Source organism: Anguilla rostrata, chromosome 10 (genome assembly GCF_018555375.3).
Source record: "Anguilla rostrata isolate EN2019 chromosome 10, ASM1855537v3, whole genome shotgun sequence".
Classification (NCBI taxonomy): Eukaryota; Metazoa; Chordata; class Actinopteri; order Anguilliformes; family Anguillidae; genus Anguilla; species Anguilla rostrata.
In genome coordinates, this window is record NC_057942.1 from 43,957,780 (window position 1) to 43,975,639 (window position 17,860).

General features: G+C 45.7%; 2 protein-coding genes and 1 long non-coding RNA gene across 3 annotated transcripts in view; 2 read left to right on the plus strand and 1 right to left on the minus strand.

The window, feature by feature from the left end:
• Positions 1-7,031, plus strand: part of tnksb (tankyrase, TRF1-interacting ankyrin-related ADP-ribose polymerase b) — a 53,904-nt gene extending 46,873 nt beyond the window's left edge. Inside the window, 8 exon segments of the mRNA XM_064297360.1 lie at positions 931-1,013; positions 1,098-1,218; positions 1,442-1,539; positions 1,984-2,058; positions 3,244-3,349; positions 3,704-3,890; positions 4,068-4,224; positions 4,407-7,031. Of these exon segments, the coding sequence (XP_064153430.1) occupies positions 931-1,013; positions 1,098-1,218; positions 1,442-1,539; positions 1,984-2,058; positions 3,244-3,349; positions 3,704-3,890; positions 4,068-4,224; positions 4,407-4,493 (914 nt within the window). The 3' untranslated portion in view covers positions 4,494-7,031.
• A 1,681-nt stretch (positions 7,032-8,712) lies between these two features.
• Positions 8,713-16,086, minus strand: LOC135233620 (dual specificity protein phosphatase 4-like). Its single transcript, XM_064297364.1, has 4 exons — positions 15,539-16,086; positions 14,317-14,450; positions 13,351-13,570; positions 8,713-12,063 (listed from the first exon to the last, which is right to left on the minus strand). Exons 1-4 carry the CDS (start codon positions 15,921-15,923, stop codon positions 11,681-11,683), a joined length of 1,122 nt encoding a protein of 373 aa, XP_064153434.1. The 5' UTR covers positions 15,924-16,086; the 3' UTR covers positions 8,713-11,680.
• On the plus strand, positions 9,486-13,732 carry LOC135233622 (uncharacterized). Its single transcript, XR_010323888.1, has 2 exons — positions 9,486-9,626; positions 13,414-13,732. It is a non-coding gene; the product is annotated as an uncharacterized LOC135233622 (long non-coding RNA).
• Positions 16,087-17,860: the final 1,774 nt, after the last annotated feature.

Sequence of the window (17,860 nt, forward strand, 5' to 3'; positions counted from 1 at the left end):
AGCCAATTTTACGGTGTTATTATTTCGTTTTTGTTCTGGTTGATTTATGAGAAATTGTCTGATTCAAATACAGAAGGGCAGAGAGGTCTCATAGACGAGGTAGATCTCGTGCTCTTGAGTTCCTCGCTCCTGATGCAGTGGCAGTAGTACAGTCATGAGTTCAGTCTGGTTTACTGAGGCCTTTAGACAGTGTGCTGAAGCAGGGCTGGGAGTGGATCTCTCACACACAGATGTGTTAGCTTCGCCCTTATCTGGCCACATATCGTTATCTAGCCATTTCGCTTTTATAGTTTCATTGATTTTTAGGGAACCGAAACATTGCCACGTAATTTACAACTATTATTGAGGCTTTTAGGAGCAATTATTTGCCCTTTCCACATCCTCCTACAGCAACTAAAACCAAAGGGCCAGACCCCCACAAACACATTACCAACCTTTTTGTTGTTTTATCTGCAAGCTGTTTTTTGGACGGGTGTGATTATGGTTGTCTTAGAATTTAGCCAAACCCACGCTGTGAGGAGCTCTATCATTTCTGAGCTCCAATTACCCAGTCCCTGCTTATCAGCCTCCATAATACGCATCACTTAGACTTACCCATAATTGAGTAGAGATGTGAACTAAGAGAATAAGATCTGAAAAAGAGGAATGGGAACCAACACAGTTGTTTTATATTCCTCTGCCTTCTGTAGGGAATCTTTTAGCTTTGATTCGTTTCATGTTTCTGGACGAGCTAAAAAGCTGACATCTTTGACATCCTGTCGACTTCAGCAGCGAGCTTCTCAGGGAGAAGAGTGTCTCACACACAGCATCACAGAGAGCGCGAGAGCTCTGCTCCTGTTTGCTTTTCTCAAAGGGAGTCGAACCCGCAGCTGCAGGCTGCTGTGGAGTTAGCGTCTGTGTGTTTCTCACTGTTTGTTGTCTTTGCCACAGTCACGGTTCTCGACATGAACATCAGTCAGTTCCTGAAGAGCTTGGGCTTGGAGCACCTGCGGGACATCTTCGAGCGGGAGCAGGTGAGCGAGCCCCCCCCCCTCCACAGCCCCCCCCATGCCTCTCCACGGTCCTGCCCTAACGGCCGTGTCCTTTCCCTGTCCCAGATCACGCTGGACGTTTTGGCGGACATGGGCCACGAGGAGCTGAAGGAGATCGGCATCAACGCCTACGGCCACCGGCACAAGCTCATCAAGGGCATCGAGAGACTGCTGGGCGGGCAGCAAGGTGTGAGGAACATGGAGGAGAACCTCCGAAACACGCACACGCACACGCACACGCACCCCCCGTCCGGGAGAACCTCCGAAACACACACGCACACGCACCCCCCGTCCGGACCGGGCTGGACCGGCTCGAGAGGCACATATGAAGTCTCTCAGTGTTACGACTGAACCACACATCTCACTAACACCCCCACGCTTTGCCCCCTCCCCCCTCCCCCCCGCTGCAGGTGCCAACCCCTACCTGACCTTCCACTGTGCCAGCCAGGGCACCCTGCTGATCGACCTGGCGCCCGACGACAAGGAGTTCCAGTCCGTGGAGGAGGAGGTACGGAGCCCGCCTCGCGCCCGCCATTAACCCTTCAAAGTGTGAGGTCACAAACGCGTGGTTTAGAACGTTCCTAACTGAGCGTTCTAATGCTGACGTAACAGTCGCTACAAAGCGACAGAGTTCTCGAGTTTTGAATAAAAATAAAAAACATTCCGAAGCCCTGCACCTCTGAGGGTGAATGCCGCTCTCTCTGGCGGCCTGGGGGATGCCAGCTGTCTGAGCGCAGCCTTCAGGGGCGGGGCTCGCCGCGGGCTTCCATGTGCGCGCTAACGAGCTCCACTCAGTCTGGCGAGCGGCGGGACGCAGCCAAGTTCCGGAGCCTTCCGGCCTGGGCTGACCCCCCCATCCTGAGCTAACCCCCCCCCCCCTCAACTAACCCCCCATCCTCAGCTGACCCCCCCCATCCTCAACTAACCCCCCCCTTCCTCTGCCCCGTTACAGATGCAGAGCACGATTCGGGAGCACAGGGACGGAGGCAACGCCGGCGGCGTGTTCGTCAGGTACAACGTTCTAAAGGTGAGTGCGCCACGAATAACCCAATAACCCAATAACGCTGACCTGCCCCTGGGCCGTGTGTGTGTACCTGCCCAGTAACCTCTGTGAGTATATGCTTCTGTATAAGCTCTCATTAGCCTCTGTGAGTATGTGCTTCTGTATAAGCTCTCATTAGCCTCTGTGAGTATGTGCTTATATATAAGCTCTCATTAGCCTCTGTGAGTATGTGCTTCTGTATAAGCTCTCATTAGCCTCTGTGAGTATGTGCTTCTGTATAAGCTCTCATTAGCCTCTGTGAGTATGTGCTTATATATAAGCTCTCATTAGCCTCTGTGAGTATGTGCTTATATATAAGCTCTCATTAGCCTCTGTGAGTATGTGCTTCTATATAAGCTCTCATTAGCCTCTGTGAGTATGTGCTTATATAAGCTCTCATTAGCCTCTGTGAGTATGTGCTTCTATATAAGCTCTCATTAGCCTCTGTGAGTATGTGCTTCTATATAAGCTCTCATTAGCCTCTGTGAATATGTGCTTATATATAAGCTCTCATTAGCCTCTGTGAGTATGTGCTTCTATATAAGCTCTCATTAGCCTCTGTGAGTATGTGCTTATATATAAGCTCTCATTAGCCTCTGTGAGTATGTGCTTATATAAGCTCTCATTAGCCTCTGTGAGTATGTGCTTCTATATAAGCTCTCATTAGCCTCTGTGAATATGTGCTTATATATAAGCTCTCATTAGCCTCTGTGAGTATGTGCTTATATAAGCTCTCATTAGCCTCTGTGAGTATGTGCTTCTATATAAGCTCTCATTAGCCTCTGTGAATATGTGCTTATATATAAGCTCTCATTAGCCTCTGTGAGTATGTGCTTCTATATAAGCTCTCATTAGCCTCTGTGAGTATGTGCTTATATATAAGCTCTCATTAGCCTCTGTGAGTATGTGCTTATATAAGCTCTCATTAGCCTCTGTGAGTATGTGCTTATATAAGCTCTCATTAGCCTCTGTGAGTATGTGCTTATATAAGCTCTCATTAGCCTTTGTTAGTGCTCCACCTTGGATTGGAGCCCGCAGCTCCAGTTCTCTGGACGCTGTGCCACAGTCCTCCCCCATCATGGCTGTGGCTGTTATTGAGCCTGCAGTGGAACACAGACGCTCGGAGTCTGGACTCATTGCACCATCTGTCTGTTCCTGTCGTCCCTGCAGATCCAGAAGATCGTAAACAAGAAGCTGAGAGAGCGGTACACCCACCGGCAGAAGGAGATCTCCGACGAGAACCACAACCACCACAACGAGCGCATGCTGTTCCACGGTAACCAAGCCTGCCCTCATGGATATGGAATATACTGCAATATATTATACATGTGCAGCTACATGGAAAATATGAAGATGAACATATTTCACACAAGTGTAATGTATTACTATTTTCTGAAGTGGCAATAATTTGTATATTTGCCAATGTATTGTGAGGTGTTGTGATATACATCCTATATATATGTATATATGTATATATATATATGTATATGTGTATGTTAATATGTAGCTCTTTGTTCAGCGGTTGATGGTTGAGGTTAATTATTGTGCTGTTTGGTCGTGTGTCAGACGCAGTATTCTGATCCACTCTGTCCTTCATCCTCTGCCTCCTCCTCCCCCTCCCCCCCCCCAGGGTCTCCGTTCATAAACGCCATCATACACAAGGGCTTCGACGAGCGCCACGCCTACATCGGGGGCATGTTCGGGGCCGGGATCTACTTCGCCGAAAACTCGTCCAAGAGCAACCAGTACGTGTACGGCATCGGGGGCGGGACCGGCTGCCCCACCCACAAGGACCGGTCCTGTTACATCTGCCACAGGTGAGAGACGAGGGGGCGGGGCTACAGGTGAGAGACCCGGGGGGGCGGGGCTACAGGTGGGGAGGAGATAAACGCAGAAGGCCTCAGCTGCCTTTGCGTGTGATACAGGGATTCAGATTCAGGGATTTGGCTTCTGGGGTTCAGCTTCAGGGTGTTTACGTGTTCCCTGTCCCGCAGGCAAATGCTGTTCTGCCGGGTGACCCTGGGGAAGTCCTTCCTGCAGTTCAGTGCCATGAAGATGGCCCACGCTCCCCCGGGACACCACTCCGTCATCGGGAGGCCCAGCGTCAACGGCCTGGCCTACGCAGAGTACGTCATCTACAGAGGGGAGCAGGTCAGTGTGAGCCTTTAACTTTGGGTTAATGTGGAGTACCTCATCTTCAGCGGGAGGCGTATGAAGTTGACTTGTGAAAGTGTCTGTAGATGGTCTGTGTGATGGTCTGTAGATGGTCTGTGTGATGGTCTGTAGATGGTCCATGGGCGTCGTAGTCACCCCCCTCTCTTCCTTGTTTCCAGGCGTTCCCGGAGTATCTGATCACGTACCAGATCATGAAGCCAGAGAGCACAGCCCAACCCACAGCTGGCGCGGAGCAGAAGTCCTAGTCCAGCACCCCCCTCCACCCCCCCGCGCAACTGCAGACTGCTGCCCAACACTACACACATTCTGGCCCCCTCCCACCCCCCCTCCCTGTGTAACTGCAGACTGCTGCCCAACACAACACACATTCTGGGTCCAAACGGCAGTTAGCCCCCCAACCCCATCACCCTCTACTCATACATTCGTGTGAAGAGCTAGTTTTTTTAACTGGGGGGGAAAGAAACCTTTTTGGTTACAAGCTGCCTGTGTTGTTTTTCCCCTTCCCTGTCGGTGTTTATGGAGGTTGCCTTCATGTGAAAATCCCGCTTTCTCCCCCCCGCGGTGTTCTGACCCCGCCCCTTGGCCTTGGCCTTTGGGTTCTCTTAAAGGCGTAGCTCACGGTGCGGCGGGAACCAGCGCTGGACCGCGGCGTGTGCTGTTGCTGCGTTTACAGGCTGTGGGAGAGCGGTCTGGTAACGGGTCGGTCCTGGTCCTGGGGGGCCGCGGGGGCCGCGGGGGTGGGGGTGTTCTGTTTTCACCCCGTAAGCTGGACCCAGGAGAATTCGGTGGGTGAACCCGCTGCGCTGAAGTAGCGCCTTTGATCCGGTCTGTGTGCTGATAAAGCGCCCTGCGGCTCTGCAGCACCTCACCTGGGGCCCCTGGCCTAGAGAGGCACCCTGAATGGTGAGCACATGGAAAAGAGCCAAACCGCTTCCTTCCATCCCCCTGCCTGTCCTCCAAACCGCTTCCTTCCATCCCCGTCTGTCCTCCAAACCACTTCCTTCCATCCCCCTGCCTGTCCTCAAACCGCTTCCTTCCATTCCCCTGCCTGTCCTTCAAACCTCTTCCTTCCATCCCCCTGCCTGTCCTCAAAACACTTCCTTCCATCCCCCTGTCTGTCCTCCAAACCGCTTCCTTCCATCCCCCTGCCTGTCCTCCAAACGCTTCCTTCCATCCCCCTGCCTGTCCTCCAAACCGCTTCCTTCCATCCCCCTGCCTGTCCTCAAACCGCTTCCTTCCATCCCCCTGCCTGTCCTCAAACCGCTTCCTTCCATCCCCCTGCCTGTCCTCAAAACACTTCCTTCCATCCCCCTGCCTGTCCTCCAAACGCTTCCTTCCATCCTCCGGCCTGTCCTTCAAACCTCTTCCTTCCATCCCCCTGCCTGTGCTCCAAACCTCTTCCTTCCATCCCCCTGCCTGTCCTCCAAACCGCTTCCTTCCATCCCCCTGCCTGTCCTCCATTACGTTCCCTCCTGTGGAGTTGCTTCATCCGCCGTAGTTTTAACTCGAGCCGTGAAATCGCGAAACTGTGTTCACCCCGTTGGTTTTGTTCTGTCTTTTTTTATTATCCTTAAGATGAGTAGCATTATTTTCTCATTTGTTTTTAAAATGGCATCCAGTGGACCGTATCGCAGAGTTGGGTCTGCCTTTTTTTAGGCTTTTCTGTGGGCTGAAGAGGCCTGTCTGGAAAAGAGTGTAGCAAATGTAATTAACTTTTTTTTTTTTTTTACTTTGGTTTTTAAGAGGTTGTAGAACCTGAGGGGCTGTTCTACTGGAAAATGTGAGAAAGCAATCTACCCCTCCAGCTGCCTGCTCTTTGCACCAAACGTCCCCCCCAAATGTCCCCCCCCCAAATGCCCCCTCCCCAAAGGCCCCCCCTCCCAAACGCCCCCTCCCCAAACGCCTCCCCCCCGCCAAAGTCCCATCGTCTTATCTGCATAACTCCCGTTTTTAAGGAATTGCACTTTTAATGCAGGAAACATTTAAGTTATTTACAATGAAATAAAAAGGACATTGTTGAAAAAGATATGTTCATAAATGTACAGGTTGTGTAAAGGACACTGTAAAGCTTTTGATGTTTAATGATGACGTTTGGCTTTTACTTGTATTGTAAATGAAGTGGGATTATTTTGGGTATTTTTTCTTTTTCTTTTATTTTTGGAGGAGCAACACGATCGTATAACTGAGCGGTCCTGTTTGGTATTCTCTGCGCTTTCTGAATAAACATTTACTGTGGAAGGTGTGCCTCCTTCAATCCAATACCCACATTTTTTATTTGGTTTTTTTGATGTTTTTTCCTTTGTCACCATAAGATGAAATCTTTCAGATGATTATGGTTAAACATACTGGTAACACTACCACTGAATATTAAGCTAACTGCAGGAGCCAGAACTGTAAGACAGAAGTGGTCACATGATGAAGGCATGAACTCTGGGTAATGAAGTCAGCCTGATGTGACATCATGAGCCTAGGATGTAGGTTTGTGTGGCATAGATGCTAGAGCGTTACCAATAGCAAATTGGGCAGTTCTCAACTCTACTCTGTTTACAACTGGCTGGCTATTCTCTTACCGGCCGCCAGTCGTGTACAAAACCCTCAGCTGTCCGACGAAATCTGCCCTGTGCCTGAAAACCCTTGTTATTTGGTTGTTGCTTGTCTTTTAAACTTTTTTTTTTCTTAACCAAGCCCTCCGCTGACGTGTTTAACACTTATCAAGTAGTCGCAAGACCACTAAAACACTCAACACTGTAAATCAGTTTTAATAAAATAAAAATGGCGCGTCATCTTTGTCTACTGTTTTCTCAGCGTTTTGAGTTTTATTTTATTTTTTCCAGTGCACATACAGGCGGAAACGTGCGTGTGAATGTTATCTGCTTGCATTTCCATTGTTTACCAGTAGGGGTCATCAGATTGAGGTCGTAACTAAGCCGACAGTTGACAGGCACTGACATGCATTCCCCATCAGATTTTATTCTGAATATTAGATGCACATATGTGTGAGAAATTGGCGAGAAATAAATCCATTTAAGAAGAGGCTCAAGTAACATAATGCAACTTTGAATGCTACGCACCACTTTTATGTATTCTACGTCATTCATTTCTCGCAACATTTGAATTAAGTTCAGATGTGTAAGGAAAATAACCATTCTTCCAATCTTTTCTTCTTTAGGCATCTTTAACAGTGGTCTTCGGTTTTTGTATTTCTTAAACATTCAGTTCTTCACCGCATTTTATTCATGAGTTTATTGCAAATTGGGCGTGTTGGAGAAAACCGCATTCTTCGTAGAACTGTGACGGTGTGCAGTGTTCTCCTGACGGCATGCCTATATGTTTATTGTCTTTGGCCTATATATTAACGTTAAAAAGGCCAAGGATGGAAATAAATCAATACATTTTAACCCCGTTGTAACACCGTTGCCTTTGTTTTAGAATACACTGAGGTTCTCGAGCTGTTTTTTTTAATTTATTTATTTTTCACCGACCGTGGTGTCCCAGCGTAATCATGCGGCGGCATAACCAGATGCGTTTGATGACCGGTATATGTAGTTCCAAACGTCGCCACACGAGGGCTCTGGTGATTATGCCAAAAATCCTGCAAAACATTTATCTAGATGTTATACTCTATTAATGATTCTTCCACAAGACTTCCTGTGTTACTGAAAACCGCTTTAGATTCTCATGAATTATTTTCATTTTAAAAGATTGCTCCAGGTAGCTGTTATATGTTGTATTATTCATATACTAAACTATTTTAACAAAGGACCTTACAAATATCAAAACTAAATGTTAAATGTATTTATAAATTGTGCTATAATACATATACATATTCCAATTGCTCTTAAAAATTTTTTTGCAGTATTTGTGTAAAAAAAATGCACTTTTGTGTGTACTCCAAATTAATTCAGTACAGACATTAAACAGTTGATGTATTTAAAAAAATATTTGATGTGATTACATTTTTGAATTGCTGCGAGACATAAATATACTGACAAATTTACTTTGAACATATAGATGTAGTCCCACAGAAAATGGCTGAGAGAATTGTAACAGAATGATTATTTTAAATAGTAGATAACCGATCAATAGTGCTCACCATATTCAAAGGGAATATGCTTGTGCATGCTTGTCCGATCATCAGCATAGACCAATAAACTCTATCTCTTTTGCTATTCTACCTTTTCATATCTCAGTAATGGAAGTGATGCATATTAATGTTTTATTACCTTGAGTAGATCAATCCTTGACTTTAGAGGAAGTTTATTTTTAAAAGGCAAATATTGAATAGCTACGGGGTAATGTCAAATTCTCTTCTGAAAGTTTTCCTGAAGAAAATAATCTTTATGCATTGTATCATGCAAATTGTTTGAACAACCCCATATTAAGAGATTTTCTTCTATCCTAAATTTTTATTTATGAGCTGTGCTTGTCTGAGATTCACTCCAGAAATAATACACTCAAAACATATTTAGTTTAAGAAATGTATATTTAAATGGGAATTCTAGAAATAAATATAGAGCATGACAAAAAGGGTCACAAATTGTATCTTTACAAATGATATTGCTGCTGGGACAAAACAAATCTCAGTCCACAAAGATAGTATTGCATTGAAAAAATTATTCATGACAATTGCACACGTTTTCACACACACACACACACACGCACACGCACACACGCACACGCACACACACACACGCACACATATATATCACTTATTAGGTACACCTGAACAAATGAACTTGACTTGACCTCTGTGGTTACCGCAGCAACTCAACCCAGGTGCCGCGAATTAGTGATTAGTGTCAACGGTCGAGACGATCTGATGAAATTCAAACCGAGCAAAATGGAGAAGAAAAGGGATTTAAAAGCGTTTGATAGCGGGCAGATTGTTGGTGCCAGACGGGCTGGTTTGACTATTTACGAAACGTCTGAGCTACTGGGATTTTCGCGAACAACCACGGCTAGGGTTTTCAGCGAATGCAGCGAAAAAAAAACAAAAACGAGTGAGCGGAAGCTCTCCGCCGGGCGAAAAGGACTTGTTGATGGCAGAGGACAGAGGAGAATGGCCAGACTGGTTCGAAACTACAGAAAGGCTACAGTCAGCCAGATAACCAATCGCTATAACCGAGGTATGCAGACGAGCATCTCCGAACGGACGACTCGTCGAATTTTGAAAATGATGGGCTACAGAAGCCGAAGACTGCGCCGGACGCCGCTCCTGTCAGCTAAGAGCCGGAGGCTGAGGAGCCAATGGGCACGGGCTCACCGAAATTGGACCACATAGGGGCTGGACGACAGCTTTCGCCCTGCTGCGGGTGCTCCGATCTAAGCAAAAGTGAGTCCAACCCGGTACTAGCAAGGTGTACCTAATAAAGTGACCGGTGAGTATATATATATATATATATATATATATAATTATATATATATATACACTTTCGTTACAAACAACACTTCATAAATGGGTATAAAAGTCACTACAACTGTCTATTCTCAGCATAGTGTACACTGCAAATCAACATACAGTTGTACGATGGTATTGCATCACATGAAAGTGCTCTATAAAAGGCTCAAAACATTCTTCAAATATCTTCAACTTCCTTGGTTCTAAGGCAAAGAATCATTTGCTGCAGCCAAAGTCTGCTTTGGGTCGCGGTGTTAATTAAGAATTGTTTTTTTTTTTTTACAGAGCTGTGTCTCAAAATCACACACTTATAGGTACAAAAATGAAATTGAAATACCCATGCTGCTATTGCCTAATGTTATGAGCTGACACTATTAAGAAATTAGATTTATTTTCTGTGTGCAGGATATACATTTTCATGTACTTCCTTTAAGTTGACCAGCAGAAGTTGATAAATGATAAATATGGGTCCATAATCGTTAAACTTCACTACTCTGATTTCCCATGTCTAGGGCTCTCTGGCGACATTCTCTAGAGTGAGTATGCTGTGTGAAGCATTGCACTTGAGTGTGTGGGCTGTACAGACCTGTCCTCTACTCACTACACTTTTTACACAGATTAACTGGATCCAGCCCATGTCTGCTGGTCTTCACAATCTCCTCTGGAGATTTGTGGATGAAACAAAAGCTAATTTAAACCTTGAACTCGAAGCACGAGAAAAATCAACAAGTTCATAAATTCGCCTTCTTTTGAGAGTCAGGCAGACCTGTGTCTGGTGTGCTGAAAACCATAGATGGAGGTACAGACCGAGAACATTCATCATTTTCAGACATTTTTAGCAAATTTTGTTTTTGATTTTCTAGGTAGTTCTGAGCAAGGCGTGAAGCAGGCCACATGACCTGATCTCTGGAGGGCTGGAACAAATATCGACAAGTAGTAGAAACTTTCGACCACAGAATAAATCTCTGGCGTTTTGGCCAAAATAAGGGAGACATCAAAGAGAATATTATTGCTCAAATTCAGGAAGTCCAAAACACGGAGTACAAAAAAAATCAGCTTGTGTTAAAAATTTGTAAAAAGTGTTCGAAACGCTGTGCTGATGACAGAATCCTGCCTGTTCTGTCCGTTTGAGGGCAAGCTCGGCCGTCCGAAAGTTTGTGTACCTTTGGGGTGACAAGGCACTGACAAAAACAAGTCAAGTAATCAAAGACAAGCTTGCACGCTGGGCTCTCCTCCAACCAACTGCCACACTGTTTGGCACCTTCAGACAGAATACGGGTTTGTACCCCCAGTCTCTCTCTCAGGAAAATGGTGCCATTTTTGTCAGTTGTTGGTTTCAGCGCACCGACAGACGTGGCAGAACAGAGAGTTTCTGAGGGAGGTCAGCCAGGCTCGTAGCGGAGGAACACACCACCAGGAGCACACTTCACCTTTCTTCAGGAAGTCAGGAAGGCTTCAACGGTAGAAGAAGAGCAGAGGGACTTCAAAAACACTCTCACCCCTCCCCCAGCTCCTCAGCACTGTCCACTTCAACAGCCAGGACACGTCTTTGGCATTTTTAAAGCTTCCAGGTCCAACTTAAATGGACCATCTGGCCCAGGATGGGGATGTTATGATTATAACGTACCGGAGAACCCAGAATACTCTTCAGGATCTTTGAAATATGTGAACTAAACGCAGTTGCTGTCAGTTGGAAATGAACCCAACTGTCCCCCTTAGATTCTTCAAGCCCCATATCTGTCCTTTCCTCGTCTCATAATCTGCAGTTGGGCCTGGACTCTCTGCAGAGAGCCGTATCTTGTGTTCCACGGCAGTAATGGGAACAAGCTTTCCTCGCTTGTTTGTTTTTTGACCCTCGAGCTGCTTCTCTTGAAAGACAACAAATGTTCTGTTTCCTTTCCTCGGAAGTGTCCCGCCATCCAAGTTTCCCTCAGGCACCCCCCCCCCCCTCCCCCCTCGTGTTTGGGAAGCTCTGCTCTTTCGCCCTCCCCCACCCTCCCCAGTGGGGGCGGGGCGGGGGGGGGCAGGCGGGGTTCAGCAGCTGGGCAGGGTGGCCATGGGGCCCTGCAGGTAGGGCTGCCCGTGCGTCACCACGGAAACGGGGAAGCTGAAGACGAAGGGCGAGGGCGGGACGGGGGGGCCCTGGGACCCGCGGGGGGCGCCCGAGGGGCTGCCGGCCCCCACACCCGCCCCCGCCGAGCAGGTGGCGGCCAGCACCTGCGCCTCAAACTGCAGCAGCTGCCCCATGAAGCTGAAGTTGGGCGAGATGATGCTGCGGCGTTGGCGCACGAACTCGAAGGCCTCGTCCAGCCGCACCCGCTTCCTCTTCATCAGGTACGCCAGGCAGATGGTGGCCGAACGCGAGATGCCCGCCTGGCAGTGCACCAGCACCCGGCCCCTCGAGTCCCGCACCGAGTCTGCGCCAGGAGGGAGAGAGAGAGGGAGGGGTGAGTGGCAGAGCAGCAAGGGGCGGAGCTAGCCTGTCATTCATACAGGCATGTGAGGCATGATGGGAAATGGAGTGTCATGATTAGAACAATGCAAAGGAAGAGCAAGTCCATTTCAAAGATACAGTACATTTCAACATCAACTCTGATTAAAAAATATATGATGATTATTATTTTTTTAATGCAAACAATGTGCAATATTACTTGTCAACGTTCATTTAACTATGTTTTTCCTGATTTTGGCTGTAGTTAGTGTCTATGTTTGGGTAAAGTATTCTACACCAGGGATGTACGTTTAAAAAGTTTGCTCCTTGCCGAGCTGTGCTTTTGAACACACAACAATGGGACCGAACTGCAAATATCCGTGTAATTGCGGTAATAAAGGCATCGCATCCTGAGTCCGAGCAGAACAGGAAGCGCACTGGGCCCCCTGGGGCCGCAATCACAGATCCCCGTGTAATTAAATTATCCCCAGGATTGCTCTCCAGCACAAATACTGCCCCAAGAAATGCCCCCATTTCAATGGAAATTGCCACATCTACACACTGAGATGAAAGAGAGCATTTCACAGATCCTGAACAGCACTAATCTAGGTCTGGGGGCCTCTCCATAGTCTAACTGCAGTCTGTTTTTTCCCTTAACTTGCAACAACAAAAAAAGACCTTTAAGTTTTTTCTTTTTTACATGTCATCTTGCACAACATTTGTTTTAACTTTCAGTGCTCAGATTATTGTTGTATATGTAGAATCTAAAATCTTGTGTAAAGTTCAGCTTTGATTAGCCCTTCCCAACAGAAGTCCCTCACAATCCACATTAAATTATTTATTTTTGGATGTGATGCTACAGAAAGAACTGAAAGCTGCATACGGCCTGTATGGTGATGCCAGAGGAAAAGTAGGCCATGCAAGTATAACTTCTAATTAATAATAACTCCTGACCATCTGTCCCTCATTATCAACACACAGTACCCGAAGGCCATTCTAATGCCTCCCCTTTTACGTTAACTGAGCGTGCACTCATTGTCGTCTTTATACAGTCAGGCAAACAAACAGGGAAATTCACAGACCTGCCGAAAAAATGGCAAAAATCACAGAATCCGTGACACCCGGGCCTTCTGTGACAAACACCCAGTCCAGCCATGTTGATAATAAATCCAACTGACTCTGAATGACTGACTTGTGCAGTACAGTGCACACGAGGGCCCGCAGAACCATCAGCACATTCCACCCCGCCCGCGTCGACCCTGCGGACACCTACCGATGTATTCGATGGCCTCGGCGAACCAGGAGCTGATGTCTGCTTTGTGGTTGTCTTCCACAGGGATGCACTTGTACTGGTACAGCCCCTCGAAGTGGTTCGGGCAGTTTGAGGACACGTTCAGCAGGGCTGAGATCCCCATGGCATCCAGCATGTCTTTTCTGGAGGCGTGATAGGCACTGCCAAGGAACAGGAAGGGAAGGATCTCGACCGGACCCCCCTAAAGGAGACACAAACATGGTATGTAACCAGAGGGCTGCTGGGTAAAATCCCAGGTGGGCGAGGGCTTCTGGCTTTTTGCTTTCACAGAGCACTCTGGAACATTACAGGATTATGTTGAACTAAATAGTCTGTTTTTATTGAAAGTGAGACTTTCTTGAGACCCGACAGAAAAAAGTTTGTGTACTTTCATTTTTTTTGTCATAATAGGCTACAATTATGTCTTGGATGACAAAAACATGTTGCAGTAAAAATATTTTCAAAAATATTATTTTTATTGAATGCTCCTAGTTTGTAGCGTGTTTCAGCATATGGAATATGGAATATATGGTTCTGGAAATTCAGACGAGCCTCACGACCCTTACAGGAGACTTTGCAAGTAGTAGCTGATTACTTGAGAGGAAGAACATCATTCACCAATGACATTACGTTATTTCGGTTAAATTATGTCAAGTGTTAACTTAAGGTGCCGTTTTTAAGAATCATTGACAGTATTGATATGTCTGACCACTTGACGCACTATATGGGGTTGTGGGTGAAATTTAAACGGTCAATGCGTAAAATACGAATGCAGATGATTAGCCTACAAATACAGCAGGCGGTCAGTTATGGACTAGAGTCTCCAAGTCTCTTTAGAACAGTGAAAAAGAAATAACTGAAGTCATATGTAACCCCCTAATTCAGGTGTTGCTGTTTGAGATATTAAATTGACATATTCATTATTTGAACTCCACATAGAAGAGTTACCTGGTCGTGGTGATGAGGTGTACCACACGTTGAGCAGCTGGACTCGGAGGCATCGAAACTGGACGAAGACGTTGACAGCATTTTGGTTTTTAAGCAGAATTCGGGGTATTCGGAGAAAAATCTGTCATATCCTCCTGCCACACAAAACATAAACATCCAGAGAAGGAAATTAAAAGCGTGCAACAGTCCACATCACAAATTTCAGGCAATTGTGGGCTACCAGTCTGTAATACTATAAATACTTTCAATGCAAATATAGCCTACGTTGTTGTTACCCTTTCTTAGAAACATTGAACGTCTACATTTTTCATGCGTTGTCATTGGTTTTTAATCCAGTTTTCACAAACGTTTTTCTTGCTGCGAATGTACAGTTCAGGTCAATGCTGCATGTTAATTGCGTGGTTAGTGAATCACGTAATCACGCAAATTGATTTCTTCAAAATGCATGGCCTTTTATTGTATTACGTGTCAAATTAAATACATATTATATTAAAAATATGTGTCCATACTACTGATTAAAATTAGAGTAAAAATCCCAAGGCCTTGCATAGGATATTATAACAGAAACAACTATAGATCCACGCATTTAAAGCCACATTAAGTAGGCCACCAGTCTATCCGAAAAATATCCTGTTACGTTTTGAATGTAACCCTCTAAGTGTTTATACATTTATTAGCCTAAATGTAGCCTACATATCTTTCATCTCAGATTAAGAATGTTTAAATAAATGTGATTTCTGTTACGTTTAATGACTATGATAATTCCCGGGTCTAGGTCTTGATGAAACAATATATTTTTGACAGTTATTCAGGCCTGGAACCGCCTCTGCAGAGCTGATTTGGTGTGGGCTAGAAGGACTCGCTGGGACATTACATCATCGTTAGCTAGGCTACTATGCGCATTGGTTTTGTGATTGACGTATTGCACATTACAAACGAATGTACCTTTTTCAAGGTATACGATAAGCCTGTTTGCCCATTGAGTATTTTAGGGCAGACTGAAATCTAAATTAAAATGAATTAAAATATGATTTAAAGGCTGCATCGCCATTATTTGCTTTCTATATTATATGACGACTATACAGATAGACATAGACCCTAGCCAAAATTCTATATAGTACCCATATAATATTTTAAGCTAAAGTAGTAAATTATTAAATGAAATATTATATCTCCTTCATTTTGTCAGAGACCAACATCAGACTATTGCCACGATATTTACCTTTCAACAGATAGATGTCACTCCCAAAAGAATCTTTATACAGTGCATTTAGAACCAAAGTCATTGTGCTGTCGTCTTTTATTGTGTCCGCATGCGGCGTTCTCTCGTCGTACAAAATAACTGCAGAGTAAAGTCCGGATTTGAGTCGGGCTTTGACCTCGTCATCTCCCGACAGAATCTGGTCTAAGCTGACGGTGCCCTTCGCTCTCCTCCGAACGATCGTGTTACATCGGATATTCACCGAGCCCCTGATGTGCCCGGCACTGAACGCCAAAAATGATCTGCAGTCCAGCACAAGGCATTTTTCGCCGTCTTCATTCAGTAATCGTTTCAAAACGTTACATTCCATTTCGTAAAGTTCATCCATTGTAACCATTTCACCCATGTAGGCTATTAATAGCGGCAAAAAATAAAAATGTTTGGGTTAAATGTGTACGGAACACACGTGAAACATCCAATCGTTCATATAGCCGTTTCTACTCTGTGCTGAAAGCTGTTTTATTCTCCGGAGAGGATTACTATCGCAAGCAGTCACCTCTCCCTTTTTTATGAATGAGCTCAAGTCACCAGTTCCATAAAAGGAGAGCGGCGTCATAAGCACGCTGACGTCATCTGATAGTATCATTCATTGACTCGCGTTTCATTCATAAAGCCAATGTCAAATTGAGGCTGGAGTGGCAGAAAAGGAAGCAACCAATGTCAAGCATTCTAAATAAATTTGGTTTAGATTTGAGGCTATTTTTAATAAGTATGCTTTATCCCACCTCCGCGAGCTAGAGTCATAGGCCTCCGCTCGTACCACACAATATTAGCCCACTTGGATTTGATTTCAATATGTCATAGTAGTGTACAAGAGCATTGCCGTGCTTATTTACTTATGGGGTTGCTACTACGTTAGTGACAACTACAGGTTAAGGGTGCTGGAACATCATTTTCATTCTAAGCGTGGACTTGCTGACATTGAAAACAAAAGTGAGGAGAGCTTCAAACATTAATGGAGTTAATGCAAATTCACTGGAAGTAACTGGAAGTAACTAGCTGAATAATTCTACGCATGCACCTGTAACGTGCGACATGTCCACCAGTGCGACAGGAACCCCTGCTCCAATTTCATAGCTGTTTTCCTGTTACTGTGGATGTGCGAACAGTGCCACATCTAGCTAAAAAAAGTAATCTGTTCATTCTCAACCATTGTTTAAATTGTGTTGCCATTGCGACCGGAAAAATGTTTTTTTTAATTTGATTTTTTATTTTATTTAAATATGCATTAATCAATTTGGTTACCTTGTTTGACAACTACAGACCTATGCATAATTCAAGCCTAAGCAATGCATTAGCATTCTAAAGGGAAACAACTGTGACATTGCCCTGCTTGCTGGCTGAAGCTGAGGAGGGCTATGCCTGGTTAATATGTGGATAGGAGACCAAACAGGAAAAGAGCCAGTGAGGGACTAGTAAGTCTTCCTTCTGTATTGAGCAGAAAGCCGACGCCCAATGCAGCAATGGGGGCACTGTCCCCAGGGAAACGCTTTCCTTTCGGACGGGAAGCTAAACTGAGGTCACGCCTCCATGGTCATTGAGGATCCTTTGGCTCTTATCTTTCCTAATTCCCAATATGGCCCTCTCCATCTGTCTGGCTAATCATGCCCCAGTTTCATTGGCTCAATAAATCCCTCTGCCCTCTCCTCAGCTGAAATGTGATTAGCACTCTGGCACAGAAGGAGGTGCAACACATGGTGGTGGTTTGGGATGGGATGGGTTGGGTTGGGTTGCGTACACCCCCACCCCCCTCTGTAAAAATGCTCTGATACACTGAAATTAGACGGTGGGTGATTGTTGTCTGTGAAGAAGATAGCATAAACTATAAGAACAAACAGGAGAGAGAAGGAGGGAAACCTTCATGCCAACATCGCTACCAACACAACGATGTCTACCAGCCAAATTTCACGGTTTATTTATCTTTTTTTTTGTCCTGGGGGGGTGAGAAGTTGTGTGTGTGTGTGAGGGAGGTCTGGGGGGCAGGCCTGCTCAGGGAATAACTGAGTAACGTACCACCTTCACTGCATATATTTTGAAACACTCAGACTGGCTGTAGTGAGATCTGGATTAATGCATATTAATCCGTTGTTGGAAAAAAAATATAAGACTAGTTTCGTGGCTGTGAAATGGTTTGTGTGAGGACTGTGGCAGGCTGGAGCGATGGCGCTGGCGTATTTCAGCAGGGTTTCAGGTGATCCCGTGTTTGGGCTGTGTGGGCTCTCCTGGCACGTGTGTAATGCACGAGGGGCCGCAGGCCACGCCCTTCTTGGTTCGGCGGCGTAT